Source organism: Culicoides brevitarsis, chromosome 2, assembly GCF_036172545.1.
Source record: "Culicoides brevitarsis isolate CSIRO-B50_1 chromosome 2, AGI_CSIRO_Cbre_v1, whole genome shotgun sequence".
Taxonomy (NCBI): domain Eukaryota; kingdom Metazoa; phylum Arthropoda; class Insecta; order Diptera; family Ceratopogonidae; genus Culicoides; species Culicoides brevitarsis.
The window spans coordinates 30,353,458-30,371,668 of NC_087086.1; the positions used below are offsets into that span (position 1 = coordinate 30,353,458).

General features: G+C 29.4%; 1 protein-coding gene across 1 annotated transcript; it reads left to right on the forward strand.

Annotated features, from left to right (window-relative positions):
• Nucleotides 1-6,164: 6,164 nt before the first annotated feature.
• Nucleotides 6,165-7,720, forward strand: LOC134829454 (oocyte zinc finger protein XlCOF6-like). Its single transcript, XM_063842523.1, has one exon. The coding sequence runs from the start codon at nucleotides 6,172-6,174 to the stop codon at nucleotides 7,621-7,623; it is 1,452 nt and encodes a 483-aa protein (XP_063698593.1). The 5' UTR covers nucleotides 6,165-6,171; the 3' UTR covers nucleotides 7,624-7,720.
• The last annotated feature ends 10,491 nt before the right edge of the window (nucleotides 7,721-18,211 follow it).

Below are 18,211 nucleotides of genomic sequence, written 5' to 3' on the forward strand. Positions count from 1 at the left end.
AATTTAAAATTGAACAAATTTTTTAAAAAAATTTATTTATTTGAATTTATTTATTTTTATTAAAAAAAAAATATTGTAACCTCATAAGAATTTTAATAAGAATTTTTATAAAAATTTATTGTAAATTTCTTAGTTTTATTAACAAATCATTAAAAATGAATCTAACAAAGAAAAATTAAAAGCAAAAATTTACCTTTTTGATTAAAATTTTATTAAAACTATTAATTCTAATGAAATAAATTAAATTTTAGAAGACAAAACTAATATTTTACATTAATTTTTTTTAATTAATTTTTTTATTGTTTTTCAAAAAAAATATTGAATTTGAGGTTTTATTTTATGAAATAATTAATTTTCATGAATTAATTAACTAATTAAATTATTGACAAAATACTTTAAAAAAGAATTTTTTAAGCATAAATTTCTTAAATTTTCTTTTTTGTTAAAAAATGTTAATTAAATGTTTAAAAATTTAATTTAAATCCTAAACAAATATCTAAAATAATGAATTTCTGAACCTGCAATATTGTAAAAAAAATGAAATTTTTAGTCAAACCTTTTATTTTTAAAATTTTTAATTTATTTGAAAATAAAAATCCTTTTTAAATTTAAAGAAAAATAATTTCCAAATAGTCGAAAAAATTTTAAAAATATTTTCCATAAAATTGTTAAAATTTAGAATGTTCCGTCGGCTACTGTTTAATAAACTTAATAAAATACTTCACCAATAATATTTAACTTCTCATCAAAAACATCCAATAATCATCAAAACTCAATAAAAATCATACAAAAATAACTTAAATATTTAGCATAGTAATAAATCAAATCAAAAAAGTAATAAATATTAAAAAATAATAAAAAATTCACACATTTATCGATTTATTTTCCACTTTTTATGCTTTAATTGTTTATTTATAATCATAAATTATCATTAATTTATTAATTTCATTACACTTTGAATTACTCGCTTATCATTGTACTAATTATTAATTATTATTTTTTATTAATTTACGACAAAATTGAATCAAATTAACCTCGCACTACTATTAAAGTTTTGTTTATTTTTGTCTCTTATACTTTTTTTTTAATGATTATCGCTCATAAAGTAACTTTTTTATTTATTATTTATATTGTTTTATAGACACACACTTTTCTTCCGTTCTGCTTTTTCTTCGGCGTCTAGAGAGTCTGATTTGTCGTAAGTTTAATGTTTATGCGAGACAATCCATTTTATATTGAATAAGTAAATAATAATGATAATAAATGTTGTATAATGTAATCACCTTCTTCGTCTACTTGTTGTTGATGTTGATGGGTAAAAATAAATCCCGTATTATGCATGTAATTGTGTGGCTGGTAGCTATCTACGCTGATATTTATGTTTTATTTTATATAGGTCTCTCTCTCTATATATATAACTCCTTTAACACCAATTAATTAAGTTTTATTAATTTAATAATAAAGTAACAAATTAAATGTTTTTTCGTCGTTTTTACGATTTTTCTTGCAATTTTTTAATTTTTTCAGGAAATTAAAATTTTTGAGAGATTTTGGAGTTTTTTTTTAAATAAAAAACTTGAAAATTTTCAGTTTTAATAATTTTTCGATGCGACCGAGAGACGCACACCGTATAAACTTAACAATAATACTAAACCTGAAATGAAATCATTTTCATCTCCATTCCGTTTTATTATATTTTAACTTGAAAGATGTCTCGCAGCAAAGTTCTGTATGGTAATAAAGCGGATTGGATTACTGTTTGCCATCGCAGTCACTCCCGCGTGTTGCATAGGAAAATGTTTCGTGCGCAAGACTGTTGTCTCGCTTCTTTATGGGCGTCCCTTGTACGAGCATGTACGCGCTACAGGCAGCAACGAGACAGATGAGTTGAAAATAGTCACATGGGTAAAACTAACAAATTTAAGCTGATGAGGAGAGTCTGATTGTCCCGTGGAGGTTCATTTCGAAAAGACAAAAAAAAAACATGATTTTTATCTGTGGTGCGTGATTTTCACACTGAAAAAAGCAACAGAACCGTTAATTGCAATTTTTGCATCCAATTCACGCGATTTTTCTTTGTCTTTTCACGTTTGATGGATTTTTGTCCGTTTTTTGATGACAAGAAAAGCGACACCGATTGATGATGATGATGATGCGATGATAAAAGCAATAAAAGGGGGATATACAAAGCATTCAAGCAATTGTATTCCGATGAGGAAGGCGTGACACAAAATAAAATTCCATAACAGTTTTAATAATATTTTTGCTACGTTTGATATCCACGAGAGTAGAAAAGTAGCAAAGCAAGTGATACTGATACAGAAAACACAATAAAAATACAAGCGGAATAAAAACGAAAGAAAGGAATAAAAAAATTGTACCTACTGGATATTGAGTTTTTTTCACGAACGCATGTACAGGCGAAAAGTATGCGAGCTAACAGAGGAACATTTTTCAATGGAGGCATACGACGAGGACGACGATGCTTTGTCTCTTTGATGATAAGTATGAAAAATACGTTTGTCTGTTGGCGTCGATTTCTGCGAAACAGGGATGGAAATTCAGTTTTTTAAAGACTTAGAGTTGAATTAAGGATTCAGAAAGGAAATCTTAAGGCAAAAAGTCAAAAGCTGAACATTTTTGGATTCATTAAAAACTCTTCAAAAGATTAAATTTTAATTCAGAAAACATTTTTTTTTAGATAAACTGAATCTTTATTTATTCAGTTTTTGTTAAAAGATCTTAATATTGAAGAAAATTACTTGAAATCTTAAAGACTTCATATTAGCTTTAAAGGAAAATTAAAAACATTCTTTAGATTTAAAAACCTATCGTAAATTCTTAAAACAATAAATGAGCTGGACTTTCTGAAATGAACTTTCTAGTTTTTGGCCTAAAAAGATCTAAAGTTGTTACTTAATTGAAATGAAAAGCACTTCAAACTTTATCAAAACTAATTTTTAAATCCTATCAAATTATCAAAATTATTTCTTGTCACAGGATCATTTAAAATTTCTGAAAATTTTTCAGCTTTTGGCCTAAAAAATTGTATCAAAATATAATTTCTAAAATTATCCAGTTTTAATGAAAATATTCTTAAATTTTAAAAACTAAGCCAATAAAACTGAAATCCAAAAACTAACATTTTCAGCTTTTGGCCTAAAAATAATTTTATCCAAATTTCTTTGTTAAAATCATCAAAAAAGTCAGTTTTAACGAAAACATTTCTAAATTATAAAAACTGAACTAATCACAGCTTAAAGAAAGTTGAAATTCAAAAACTAACATTTTCAGATTTTGGCCTAAAAAGAGCTAAATCCACATTTTTAACACAGAATCAACCGAAAATTGAATTTCCATGCAAAAACATTACCAAACAATAAAAACTAACAATTTCACACCTCTGCCTTTTCCCAATTTATTCACCAAACAACTGCCTATAACATAACAATAACGTTATATTAAAAACACATTCAATGCGTTGCGTTTTATTATTAAGACTCGTCGTCCTCAGTCGATTATTTTTATTTTGATCGTTTTCTCGCCATTCACTTTGTTGCTTTTCGCCATTCGATTCATCAGCGCTACAAGAAAAACAACAAAAAGTTTTGTGACTACCTCAAACTAATTTCTACATTTTATCGCTTTTATTTACGTTTCGTTAGCTTTTATTCGTCCGTTTATTCTTTTTGACAATTGCATCATCAAACAAATTTCAAATCGTGCAATAGAGTGACGAAAAATATTTTTTTATTGCAATTGATGTTAGATTGAAATTTGATTTGAATTTTTTATTGCATCGATTGCAATTTTGATTGAAAAAAATACTCTTTTTTTTCTTGTCGCGTGGGTTGAATCGATGAGTCTCATCCTCCATCGCAAACGCCAAGTTTTCTACAAGGAATTCGTATAAAATGGTAAAAGGGACAAAAAAGGAGCAATTCTCATGCGAGAAAAATATCCACCCAATATTTATTCCATAACAATAATAATAAAAAAAAATATATATGTTCGTATAATGTCACGTAAAGGCGACAAAATATATTTTATTTTCACAAGCTCAACATTTTATTGTATGGCGCCATATACGTTAAAATCGCACTGAATGGGGTATAAAACAAATCCAGCTAAATTCTCTTTTGGTTCTTTTTTTTTTTGCTCGTTGTCTTGCTTTCTTTTTTTCCTTTTTATTTTATTTTCATACACAGCCACTGCGGAAAATGGTCTCGCACTATACGAGGAAAGTTTATTGTATCATCATGCTTAGCAGGCAGCAGAAACAGCTTAACTCCGTTCGCACACAAAACGAAACACGACGACGACGACAACGACGATGAATAGTGTATTTTATGTGTGCGAGTACGGAGGCACATTACACAATATATCCATTAAAAATGCAATTCGTAAATCCAGGAAATTGGAAAATGTCTAATAAATACTGCTTTAATGGTGTTATATATATTTACAACAATAAAATACAAAATAAAAAGAAAGGAAAAAAACGTTTCGAAGCAAACTTTTTTTTCCTGTTTCGTTTTGTCGTCATTTCATAGAAAAAAACTGCTTGAGAAAATAAATACAGGACAAGGCTTTAATTAAAAAAATATTTCTCTCAGCAGACTCTTCAGTTTGTTTCAACTAGGATAGGAAAAAAAGAGGGATGCCTGCTTCCTTGGTTACGACGTCGAAATTACATTCCGTAAAAATTCTGAAGAGTAGCAATAAATAATGAAAAATATACAAAATAAATAAAAACAACATCTCTTTTTTAATATTCATTCATTAATCAGATGCACGTGTCATCGTTGTTGATGTTTATTTCTCGCAAAAGTTTTGCTTTGTCGTTTAAATAAATGTAAGGTGCAACAAAAAATGAGGAATGTGAAGGTGAACAAAGAATTTTTCAATATTTGTTTTTTTTTCGAGGATGAACAGACAAAATGTAACAAAAAAGTAAAGAATTTATTTAAATTTGGTGAAAGAGATTTAAAAGTTAACCTTTTATAATTAAAAATTACTCTTGTCGACAAAAAACAAAGAAAATATTAAATTAACAATTTTGGTTTGAATTTTTAATCATAGGTGAATTTAAATATTAATAACTACTGGACCCGTAGATTTCGTTCTACCATTCGAGTATAGAATAAAAACATTATATTAACAAAATTCAATTTTGTGCGTTTCTATGATATACTCGTATGGAAAATTATTTTTTTTATGAATCTCCTAATTTTTGTTCCGAAATTAGCTTAGAGTTATCAGGAGCATGCTACATAAAAGCTTTCCAAAGATTCACGAAAAAGAACTTTGTAAATGATAAATCTCTTTATTCTGTAAAAACTCTCCACAATCCTTTAAAAATAAGTAACCAGTACTTTGAATATAATTACATTAATACCTTATATTATCACAAAACAGAGAGAAGCTCTGGTTTCAATTCGAGCAGATGGATCTTTGTTTTTAAATCAAGCAAACTTACGGATCACGAAGACAATACCAATTTCTTTCGACAACTTTTTTTATGCAAGGTTTCCTGTGTTAGGCGTGCCGATGCCTTGTATTACTTGGTCAACATGGTTCCAAAGTTTGTTTTACACTTTATCTTAAATGTTTTTCTTATCCATTTCCAAATTTCTGAAGATTAACCAGACCTACAAGATTATCATGAAAGCTCTTTAATATATTTTTTGACGTTAATTTGTTTTTATTTATTGCCTTAAACTACCAATAGCATATATCCAATAAATTGATGACTAACTCGTAAAGTACTAAATGTTATTGCTGAAAAAAATGAGGAAAAAAATTTTAAAGAAATTGCATGTTAATTAAAAGAAAGTGCATGTTGTTTACCTTGTAATTTTTAACTGGGTAAGCGCTATTTAATGTTTTATGTAAAAAGTTTAAATATTTTTTTTTAATAAATGGATCAAAAATTTAGTTAAATTAAGGATATTAATTGTACTAAATATTTTAAGTTAATTAAATTAAATTAAATATTTTTTTTATTTAACCGAATAAGGAAAAATGTAGTTCTACTTTTTCTCACTTTTCCGCTTTGGCAGGAAATCATATCAAAGGGAAGTTGAATTAACTGTAGCGATTCTCTTTATCACTTTTATTCGTCTCAATTTAAAGTAAATTTTGTTTGTTTACAAATTGAAATCACAAAAAATGCAGAGTTTTTGCAGGCTCTGTGGCCTGGAAGTGAGTCTTAAGGACAGTGAAAATGTCTTAGAATCAACGAAACTCTTGAAAAGTATCAAAATTTTATTAAATCTCGTTATAAAGCCAGACGATAGCTATCAAAGAGTTTGCATTTCGTGCAGTCAAAAAGTTCAAAACTTTTTTGTTTATTACGAGGAAGTGCACAAAATTCAAGTAGATTTGGACAATCGAAAGCTCAAAGACTTTATTCCGATAAGTCCCAAGATAGAAATTGAAGACGACAGCTGTTTAACATTCACTGCCGAGTTAAACATCAAGCAAGAACCCGAACCAACTGATCAAGTAATTGCCGATGTTGTTTGCAAAGAAGACGAAGATTTCGACTTACCTGTTGATAATTGTTTTGAGGACAATTTAGATGACGATGAAGCTGACAAGTCTCCGGAGGACAATGACTCGAAAAAAGCTGAATACAAAGAATTATCGGAAAAAATTAATAAATTTTTCGATTTCACGTGTAAAAAGTGCGATTTGGATCTTGGGAATCCTTTCGGGTACCAATTACACATGAAACGAAGGCACAAAAAACCAAATGCCAAAATAACTTGCTGCGGTATCGAAATCCCGAGTGTCAGAAGAGACTTGGTCGTTCACTACTATTCACACACAAACGTTGAGGCGATTTCTTGTCGTTTTTGCGGGAAGAAATGCAAATCAATCACTTACCTGAAAAAACACGAACGAAATCACATTGAAAAACTCACAAAATCCGCGCAAGTCGCATGTGAGGAATGCGGCAAAATGATGGTCAACAGTAGATCTCTGCGACAACACATGGTTAATTTCCACAAACCCATCGAAGAACGACAACAATTCCAATGCGATTATTGTGGCAAAATTTTACACACAAAATCCTCATTAGTAACGCACTTTTTACAAAAGCACAAAGTGGGAAAAGCTAGACCAGTGAAAAAACAAACTGAAGAAGCTGTTCTTTGTCCTGTTTGTGCAAAATCATTCCAAACTGATGCTGGATTCCGATGTCATTTCAAAGCGACGCATGATATTGAAAAAGTTATTTGTCCCGAATGTGGTCAAGAAGTTAACAAAGTTTCACTGAAAAATCACATCAAACGTCAACACGATCATGTTAAAGCGACCTGTGATATTTGTCTCAAAGAATTCCGGAACATCCACACAGTTCTGCAGCACAAAAACCGGGTGCATATTGAACCGCGACACTGTTGCGACATGTGCGATAAAAAGTTCAAAACGAAGGACAAATTAAGAGACCACCGAAGAGGACATTTTGTCGAAAATCGCTTTCATTGTGATTTATGCACGGTAACTTGTAACGATTACTCGAACATGTTGAAACATCGCAAGCAGGTTCATCAAGCGCCTCCTATTCCTAAAGGGATGGGGAGAAAAATATTAGAAATTGGATTTCAAGCTTAAATTTAAAAAGAATTTTAATTTATAAAAAAAATCACATTTTTAATAAAAAAAAAAATATTTAAATAAAAATCAATAATTTCATCTAAAAATAGCAAAACTCAAGTGACAACATTTCAAAATTTAATAAAATGGATTAGATAATTACCATCAACATTATTTCCATATACAGACGAAAAAAGCAACAAACAGATACGTTACGAAGAGATAATTCAATTTCGGAGTCATTGTGTCAAAATATGAGTGATGATGATGTTGTTACACTACCACAGGTCCCCATTTATCATAAAATTTATTTTTACTTTGTGGCATTTGATTTATTTTAAATTTTTAAAGGTTTGTAACTCTCTTTAATATGAAACATTTTTCACCTTTTGAACTTTAATTTTTTCAAAGAAAATTGAGAAATCAATAGAATTTAATTTTTTTTAATATAAATTTTAGGAAAATTAATAACGGTAAATTTGACTGTTGGTGCCATCTATTGAAGTTATGAAAAAATAATTTGTTTAAGCTTTCGTTAATTATTTTTTGAACATAGATGGCGCTATGTAAGGATATTTCGTTAAGTTTTGAAAAGTTTTAAAAGGATATAACGGACTTTTGAAAAGCTTACGTGTTTTTATTTCTATTTTTAGCCGTTTTGTCAAATATTTTTTAAATTTATAAGTAAAATTCTTTCTTAGCTTATCAGAAAAAAAAACATAAAATTCTTCTTTGGTGGGAGTAAAAACTTCATTTAAACTTAATAAACGTCCTAAAAAGCTTCTTAAAAATTTAAGGTTTACATTATTTTACATTTATTTATTTTTTAACGAAAATTTCTTAATTAATCTGTTTCTTTTTACTTAAAAATAAAAAAAAATAATACTAACCTTCATTCTAATCTCCCAAATTCAATTACAATCCATTAACTTCTTTACCATAAATCCACAAAATTTTTGGTCATTTCCGCATTTTTGCCTACATTTGCTTCATATTTTATCACCCACAAAAAATCTTAATCCAGATTATCATTCATTAAATTTTTCCTCTCTGCAGGACATCTTCCTCTTTTTTATACGTGCAAAATTTATCTAAATTAGCACTTAACTGATATTCCTATAAAATACAAACACCTCTTTTGTCAGTGGTTCTCAATAGTTCATTGAAGTTTATATGGGACGACACTAAAAAAAAAATTCCATATTGTTCACGTGAAAATAAAAAAATACAGTTTCGGATAAAGCATTTTATTTATTTTCATTATTGAAATTACACACTTCGATGCCTCAACAATTTCTCGTTGAATATTGTGTGAAGTGGCAGAAAGAGAGAAAAATATAAAACGAAGGAAGGACATGAAGGAATTATCTTGTAAGTTGGCAAAATTGTTATGTTATACGATGCAAAAAGGGAGTGAATGAGGATTTCAGAATAAATTGGAGAAAATTTGCGTTAATAAATCTTTGGAGAGACCCGAAAAAACTGCGGCAATTGAACATGGTGTTAGGTTATTATGTGGTTAGTGAGGCTGTAATAACAATAACAACAACAATGATAATACCTATTTATTTTTGTATCATATCACAGATCATCAGACAATGCAGAATGTTTGTGTCCTGTGTTGTGAATGGAATAAATGGATGGAAACGAGCGAAAAAAAACGCACCGGAAAATCTATTTAATTCTAGTTTATTTTTTGGGCGTTAGACAGGAATGGTTATTTCTGGGTATGTATTAAAAATCATTGAAAATATTCTAAGAATAAAATAAAAAAATATAAAAATTAAAAAAAAATATATTATTTAGGTAATTAATTTAATGAGACGATTTTTTTTTAAATTTTATTTTAATATAATATTTTAAAAAAATTAAAGGTTAAAATATTTAATTAAAAAAAAATAAATAAATAATTTTAAATTAATTTTTAATTTAATTTAATTGTTTGAAAACATAAATTAACGAAAAAATTTAATTAAATTTAATTTTTTTTTTTTAATTTTTAAAGAAAATTTTTTTATTAATTTTTTAAAAAAATGAAAGTTAAAGCATTAAAAAATTGAAAAATTAAATAATATAAATTAAAAAAAAAAACAAAAAAATTAAATAAGAAATGGCTCAAAGATTACAATTTCTAAAATTTCTAATTAAATAAATTAAAAAAAAATTAAAATCAAAAGCAAAAATTAATTAAAAATTTTAAAATTAAAAATTTACAAATTTGATCAAAAGCCAAAAATTAATAAAAATTTTAAATTCTTCTTAATTCATGGAAATCTTTCATTTAAAATTTCGACTTCAGTTTTGAGCTTTTGATCAATTTTTTCACTTTTTAATATAGTTTCTCCCTGCCTATTCCTGCCTAATAAGCAAACCATTTAAAAGATCCAACAACAGAAAAAAACTCAAAAAAGCAGCCATGCGAGTAATCCCTGTAAATAATAATTGTTGACGACGACAATCCCGAACAATTTTACACAGAGAGGGTGAGTTAAGTATTCGTTCCTTCTTCATAACACAATAAATAAATGCAAACACAAAATACGCATATGAAATAATAATAATAACGACAACAACAATAAAGTTCACACCTCATAAGTACTTAAATCCGAAAATAATACCGAAAACATCGTCATCATGTTTGGTGATGTTTGTATCTCCATTGTGCGTGCGAAAAAAAAATATTTTAAAGCTATTATGATAATGGTGAAGAGTATCTTAATCACATTGTTCATTAGTAACAATTAAATGAGGTCCTGATTTTATTTTTTTTTGCCATTCAAGAGGGATCGAAAGAGGTGTGTCCTCACGAGATTTTATTGAAATTTGAACTTTTTTCTTGATAAATTTCTTTTCTCCTCAGGAAATCACAAAAATTGCCCCGAGACATGGACAAGAAGCAACAAAGGAACGACAAATCGCTTAAAAAACGATCAAAACACTCCCCGACCTAACTTTTCGCCACACAATATAATCATCATCATCATCTCTCGAAAGTGGTTATTACGGCTTTAACGATCTTTTTGGCCACATAATTGCACGACAAATTACGGCTCTTTGTTAAATTCTCCCACTCGATGCAATTTTGCCTATTTCCCTTGTTGCATTTACATTCAAATATCGAACGCCTCGAAAGGAAAGTAAATAAAAATATCATTTATTTTATTATTTATTCCCGACTCGACTTTTCTTTCCAGGTTTTTTTTTGGGGAAACGAAATAAATTCGATTTCATTGCGGAACGATATTCAATTTGCGGCAACAAATAAAATCATCATCATAATCATAATAAATGGGTTTGCACATGTTACGGCTGGGAATCGAACAATTGTGTGAAATTATGAAAATGGAGACTAATGGAATCAGGTCTACGCTAAAAAAAAAACTAAGCGGCGAATGTCTTTTTATACAGCATTAAATGGATCATCGAAATTTGGGAAATATACTCTAAAACAAATATCACTTAATACAACTGGCAATTATCTGTCCATTTCATCAACTTGTTAAAATTTTACGGTGCGTTTACTTTTCTAAATGAAAAACTTTTTTTTTCTGTTGTCTTTTTTCTAATCTTCTCGTAAATTAGGTGCTGAAATCATTTTTTCCTGCAAGTCATCCGGTTTGTTGGTTTTAAGTAGAGTGCTAGACAGACACGTACGTGCGTCGATAAAAGACGTAAGAGAGAAGACAAAGGAAGAGACTGTTTAAGTGAGTTATCAAATTACATGTTCGTAACTAATCGTTAACCAGGAGATGGAGCAAGAGACAAGACAATGGAAGTGATGAACGACTGTTGTTTGTAGGGCTTGAAGTGTGAACATTAATTATGTTTTATGGGATGTTTTGTTTGTTCAACATGTTGGTTGGTGATGTTGTCGGGAGATAAATGAAATGGAGACGATGCCAGTTAACAAGTTTGGGAAAGGTCGTTACACGATGGAGAGTGGAGTTCTTGGAAGTCTTTGAGATCATGATGAATCTTTTGTTGGAGTTTTCGCTAACTTTATGAGGGATCTCAAGGTAAAAAAATTAAAGACTGAAGATCTGAATTCAAACACGTGACTATTTAGTAGAAGGTTCTAACTCAAAAAGTAAAAGGCTTGACAAATTATTAAAGGTAAGAAGCTTGAATTTAGTTTGTTTAATTAAATAATCTTAAGAGAAGAATTAATGTATTTTACTTCCACTGATATATTTTTTCATGGAATGAAGCTTTGTATCAACTCAATATGAGGACCTACTACGAAAAAGATTCGATCGTAAGGTCATTTGTTCGAGACTCGAAATAATGAAAAACTTTTCTGACTTCAATCGTGCTTAGAATTTACCAAGATCTTTTAGAATTTTGAACAACGAGACTGATTTGAATGAATTACAAAAAGTGCAAAACCAAGCTTTAAGATCACTGACTGAATCAAATCGGTATACTAGAATCTGTGATATGTTGAAACAAACTGAATTATTGAGTGTCAAACAGAGAATAAACTTTAATGTGCTTGTCCTTATTTATAAATGCGTCAAAGGTCTCTTGCCCGATTACCTAAGAGTAAACATATCACATGTTGGAGACGTTCAGCCTTACCTTTTGAGAAGAAACAATCAACTAAGACCATCAAGTAGCCTGCTAACCAATTCAGTATTTTACAAGGGATCAGCATTATACAACGAATTATCAAAAACCTGTGAATAAATTCCGAAATTTGTATTTTTTTCAAAAAATAAGAAAAAATGAAAAAAAAATTTTTTCAAAAAAATAAAAATTTCGGAATTTATCCATGTAAAAATTTGGGGGTCTTATTTTCAAGACCCTAGGGCCTTAAAAAAGGTTATTTTGTCCCATTAGTGAACTAACATTGAATCAATTTAAAAAAAGAGCAAAAGATTATGTGATTGAAAACATTAAAATATAGTAAACTAGCCCAAATTAAGAACATGAAAAGTAACATATCATCTAAATGATGGAAAAAAATACAACAACAACTTACCTAACCGAAGATTTTCCCATTTCCATTATGTATTACTTGAATTTAATCTTCAAGTTCAATTTTAATAGGACTACTTACTCACTAAAAATGGATAAAAAAAACTTTCAACACACAAAATATCACTTTCAATCAAAAATCGCACACAAACTTACCTTCAAATTACTCCATCAATCCCACACAGACGCTGCAACACACTCCAAAAATTACTTGTCAACACTCTCTTCGTATAAAATACAAATCTCAGTTCGTATCGCATTAATCTCCGACTTGAAATAGTTTTCCATATCAAATATCTCGAAAGGTAACATTCACATTTTATTATTGATTATGTCACAAAATGTTGACAACAATGTAATTTAAAAATTGTTACCAATTTTGATCCATTAAACCTATAATTATGTATTTCCGTTACATTACACTAAACAGTGCCGTCGTCGATCCTTGTCACCAAAATTACCTTTGAATTTCATGTTTTTGTGTCGACATGACCTGCATGCATCTCGAACGTGTGCATTTATGTTTATCTAATAATCAAAAAAAAATTTTGTTGTTTAGTACAGTCGACAGATTGCCACAAAAGATGAATGAAAAACGGCCGAGGGACGGAGATGCTGAGCTTGTTTCGTAACCGCATGCTGTGAAAATTATCTGGCACACACACAAAATTTTGCATCGAAAGGTCTCTTTTTATGTTATTGACAGAATTATTATGTGCACGGCACATGTTCACAGGAAATTTCCTTTCAATTATTGGCAATTTGTTACGTACGATACGCGAATCGATCGAGCATCTAACAACTTAATTAAATCGTTATAAAATGGTTAATTGATTTACTTCACGTTGTGTAGATGCAAAGTTGCTGTTAATGGACGTCCATTTTTTTATTTATTATTTTTAAATTAAATCACGTTTTAATTATCCGGAGACAAGGTACGTAGGTAGGTAGGTGTTCATGCAGCGACTCGATGATCCATTAAATTTTCAATTAAAAATCATTTTGTCTTGTTAATTTCATTTAAAACCCCGGAGAGTGAGGAAAAAAAACGAGCAACAACATCAAACACCATCGATAATAAATTGCATTAAAAATGATTTTGTGGTGTGTGTGTGTGTGTGTGTTGTTGTCGATGTTAATGATTAATAATTCATTTCATTAAAATTCCATTATTTTTATTGAACTGGAGTAGAGATCGGGACCGCAATCAAATAAGTAACAGATGATGATTAAAAGTGCTCCGAGATGATGAGCAACAGCAACAAAAACCTTTTTAGATAAAAATCTCTCAACTTTTTTTATTTGTTTCAATACAAATTAACATCTTCCAGTACAAAACTTACCTCTGTGTTGGATAAAAAGAGATAGAGACTAATTTGCTTTGTAATTTAAAACATTTCTATCAACACACAACAATCTTGTTACGAAAAGACAAAACGGTTGGTTAGAGGCAAGTGATTGAATAAAATGATAAATTTCCTCAACAAAGTGGTTAAGACAATGGAAGAAAAGGTAAAGTGTTTTGAAAGACAAAAAAATGGATGTAAAAACTATCAAATTAAATTAATTTTAGCTCATTATTCCATTTACGAGGCACTTACCAAGACAAATATCGGAAATGCCGAACAACATCTGGAGTAAAGTGCTTTAGGAATTGGAGTCACGAGACGTCTTATTGCTACTTGAGTGTCGAAATCAACTGGATGCCGCATTTCTATTGCAATGAGTAGCAGAAAAGGCATTAAGTATCATTCATGTTCGGTTTTTCTATTGATTTCTTCCTCATAGAGAACTTTTCTATTGAAAAGTGAAATAACCACGTGACCAGAATTAGCGTTAAATCTTCGTTTTTGAGCTGAAAATCAATTTAAAACAGAAAAACTGAGTTCCAACAGGCTCTTTTTTAAAATAGAGACTGAAAATTTTAAAATTGATCCGAAATTTTGAAAAAATCAGGTGAATGAAGTATTAGAAAGTCACGTGACCAAGAACTCTTTAACTGATTTTTCATCAAAACACAAAAAATAAACAAAAAGACATATATTAGCTTAATGATCATCGTCTCACCCAGAAAAAAAAGTGAAGAATAAACAAGAAAGTTTAAAACGAAGGGGAGCCCGAATAATTCAAACGATAATGACTGTCACTTAAATAACTTTTCTTCCTCTTTTTTTTGCAAACTTTTTATTTTCTTGCATAATTCGCTCTCTCACTCTCGTATTTTTCTTGTGCTAATCTAATCTTCTTTTCCATTTATTTTTTTCTTCCTCTTTAGCATCATTTATTTAAAAATGAAATGAGGAAAAATTCTGTGCCAGGTTTAAACAACACCCCGTTCAACATTTTTATAATAATATTGTTTGTTGTTATTATATTTTTCTGCAAAATTTTTGTCACGTCAATTTTGATTTGAGCGCATTTTTGTAACTTTTTAAAGTCACCCTTAGGAGAAAGTTTTATTTTGTAAGTTTTTAAACGTGTTAGATTTTATGTCCTGCGGCAATCAAATCCATGCTGACTTTAAAAACATCCTCGTCGTCCCTGTCCCTGTGTTCATTTAACAAAAGCATCCCGAGAAAATGAAATTATTTATCAATTTTCCATTATTTGCGTCTCAATTATTATTATTTTATAAAATACGCAAAACGACACGAGAAAAGGGCAAGGGTAATGTTTTTTTGTTAAACTGCTTATTTTATCTTTGTGACTTTAACTTATCAAACACACGCTGATTTCGATTATGCCGCGTATTAAAGAGATCCAAACACGACTCGTAGACATATGAGGACGAGAGTTAACCTATGATTAAATCGCCCATATAGTATAAAAAAAACTACAGATTCCTTTTTTGATCACTCGTTCATGAATAAAATGGTACAAATGTTGCAAAATAAATTCTGTAGTTGACAAAGTTCCTGCTCTATTAAAACAAGTAATTGAGTGGCAACTATGAAAAGGCGGTCCTTTACAGCTGTTTCACAATTTATTTTATGTAATGTAATCAACTTTAGCATCATTTGGCGAGTGTACTGTGTTGGCGGCGTGTGCTTGCGAGAATGATATTAGTTGCCACAGCAGGGAAACTACGCTCCGAGGTCTTTTTGGCAGGCACAGAATTTCAATCTATTTTTTGTTGCCATTTATTGACACACGAAGTTTTCGATATTGAATTATTATTATTTTAATAAAAAAGCTAATTTTCGGATCATCATCGAACGAACGGCAGAACGCACTTCAAAATATATTATTAATTTGGAATTTCGAGTATGTCTATAGAGGAGAGTAAATACAGGGGACGGATCGTGTGGAATGAACTTTTTTTTTATTTAATAAATTGAAATTCAAAAACTTAATTATCTTGAAGAAAATTTCGAGTATGATGATGGTGAAGAGCGATAAAGTCAAGTTACTTACCTAAGGATTGACAGTAATGTAAATAATGAAATAAATTTTTCTGATTTTTATTTTAATGTTGAGTCACGGTGGGCAATGAACAAAGTAAAATGGATTAAAAAGGAAAAGTTGAAATTTTTTATCAGGATGCATAAATTTAAAAGTTGTCAGTTGAAGATTGAAAAGTCACTAATAAATGATTTTAATTGATTTAAGAACAAAAAAAGATTAGAACCTTAAGATTTTGTTTTTATTAAAATTTTTTGTAAGACTATGCAAGTCAGCTACAAATTCAATTCTTACTTTTTTTTTTATCTTAGAGCTAAGTTAATGTTAAATTTTTTGTGTAACTAACGTTTGACTGTCAATTAAATTAATGAACAGTTCTTATCTTTGCGAAAAATATCCGGAAGTGAAGCAGTCACAACCCAAGTCACAACCAGAATTTCGAATTTAGCAGATGTTCAGACAATCTGGAACAAATCCAGGAGATCTAAGTGTTAATCTTGCCTGTTGTTATTACGTATGCGTGTACTATAACTAGTTCAATAGGGTTTTCTTTATTTCAAAATTAAAGTACAATATGATCGGCGATGCGTTCAGACCTCAGTAGTCTGATCAGTTTGCAAAGATAATCCATGGAAAATTAGTTCATAGTCACTTGGTTCATGTTAATGTGTTGGTTCATTTAAGCTAATCGATGTGTTTAAAAATTTTATTTAAGACATTTTGATTTTGAAAGCCGATATGAGTTGCTTTTGCCCATTTTGTTGTATTTCTCTAAAACGATTGTTGCTCATAAAGTTTCGTTTTCATCTTTTCACGTGTAAGAACTGCTGCTGAAAAAAAAATTAAAAATAATTTAGTCAATTTCAACTATGTTTTACAAAGTTCGATCATATTTCATTTAAAATCTCATGTTCATCTTTTCACGTGAAAGAACTGCTGCTGAAAAAAATAAGGAATTATTTTGAAAAAAAAAATGCATTTAAATCAATTAAATATTGAAAATTTTTCGTTTAAAACAATTTCTGTTTCATTAAAAAATAATTGCAAAAAATTCTTCAAAATTTTAACCCACTGTGCATAATCGCATAACTTCCACCCCATCTAAAAATAAGTAGATTTTTTCCATTTTTTTTTTCTTCATTTATTTAAATTTGATTTTCTTTTCTACACTTCATCAACATACATTTCAATTTTATACACTTTATTATTATTATGATTACTTTACAAACGAGACTTTTTCCTTACACCTTAAACATTTTCCATTGTAGTATGTCACCCATATACACTCCCATACACGTACAGTGAAAATTAAAATGATGAAAAAACAGTCAACCGATTCACACTCAATATCTTGAAAAATTATACAGCTAATATTATGTCAAGTACTTTGAAGGGAGTGAGTTGAAAATTGATCAAGAAAATAAATAAAGCGAAAAATTATTGAAAAATGGAATGAGAAATAATTTTAGAAACTTCATACGAAAAAAAATCATCGCACATCAATAAACGATAATTAATCGCTACTGTTCGAATGTTGAGTCGAACGAATAAAAAAAATAGTAATCGTAGGTGCGCAAAAGGTTTCTTAATAAATAAATATAATTATATCATGATTCACGACACTCACACAAAAAATCGTTTAAAATGTCGGCTTCATTATAAACGTACCTTCCACATATTATCATCATCAATGCTCGCCGCAGAAGAAGTCATCCATCGTGTTTTCTCCTGCTCGACGTGATGAACGAGTGAATGGACCATTATCTCCTCGATTCTCTCATTCACAAAAATTTCTCATCTTTCTTCCATAGATACTGCTTTTATGAGTTGGTTTGAAGCCACGCCTCATTCGTCGATGGAAATCCCTCCTCAAACATGAACGAAACACGTTCTGTGTCACAGCTCGCATACAAATCCAGCAGATTTAAGAAATAGAAGCAAATAAAACTGATTTAACGTGCATTCATGGAGGAACGACGCACGTACGAGCTTCCCTGTTTGAAGGATTTAATTAAATTTGATTGAGCTATCTATATGATGAAGGTAAATATTATTAGATAGAATTAAATGTTTTAATGAAAATGGCAAATTGTTTGTAACAACTGGTAGTTTTTGTGTGTCTCTCTTCTTGTTTTTCTTCTTTGTTCGTCGTTCGTTCGAGTTTTTGCCGAGTAAATAAACTTTCTCTGTGCTTTCACAGGACTTTTAGTCCAAAATACTCAAAAAC

Excerpts from the sequence above, each read along its gene's own strand:
- LOC134829454 (XM_063842523.1), top strand. The coding sequence starts at position 6,172 with ATGCAGAGTTTTTGCAGGCTCTGTGGCCTGGAAGTGAGTCTTAAGGAC.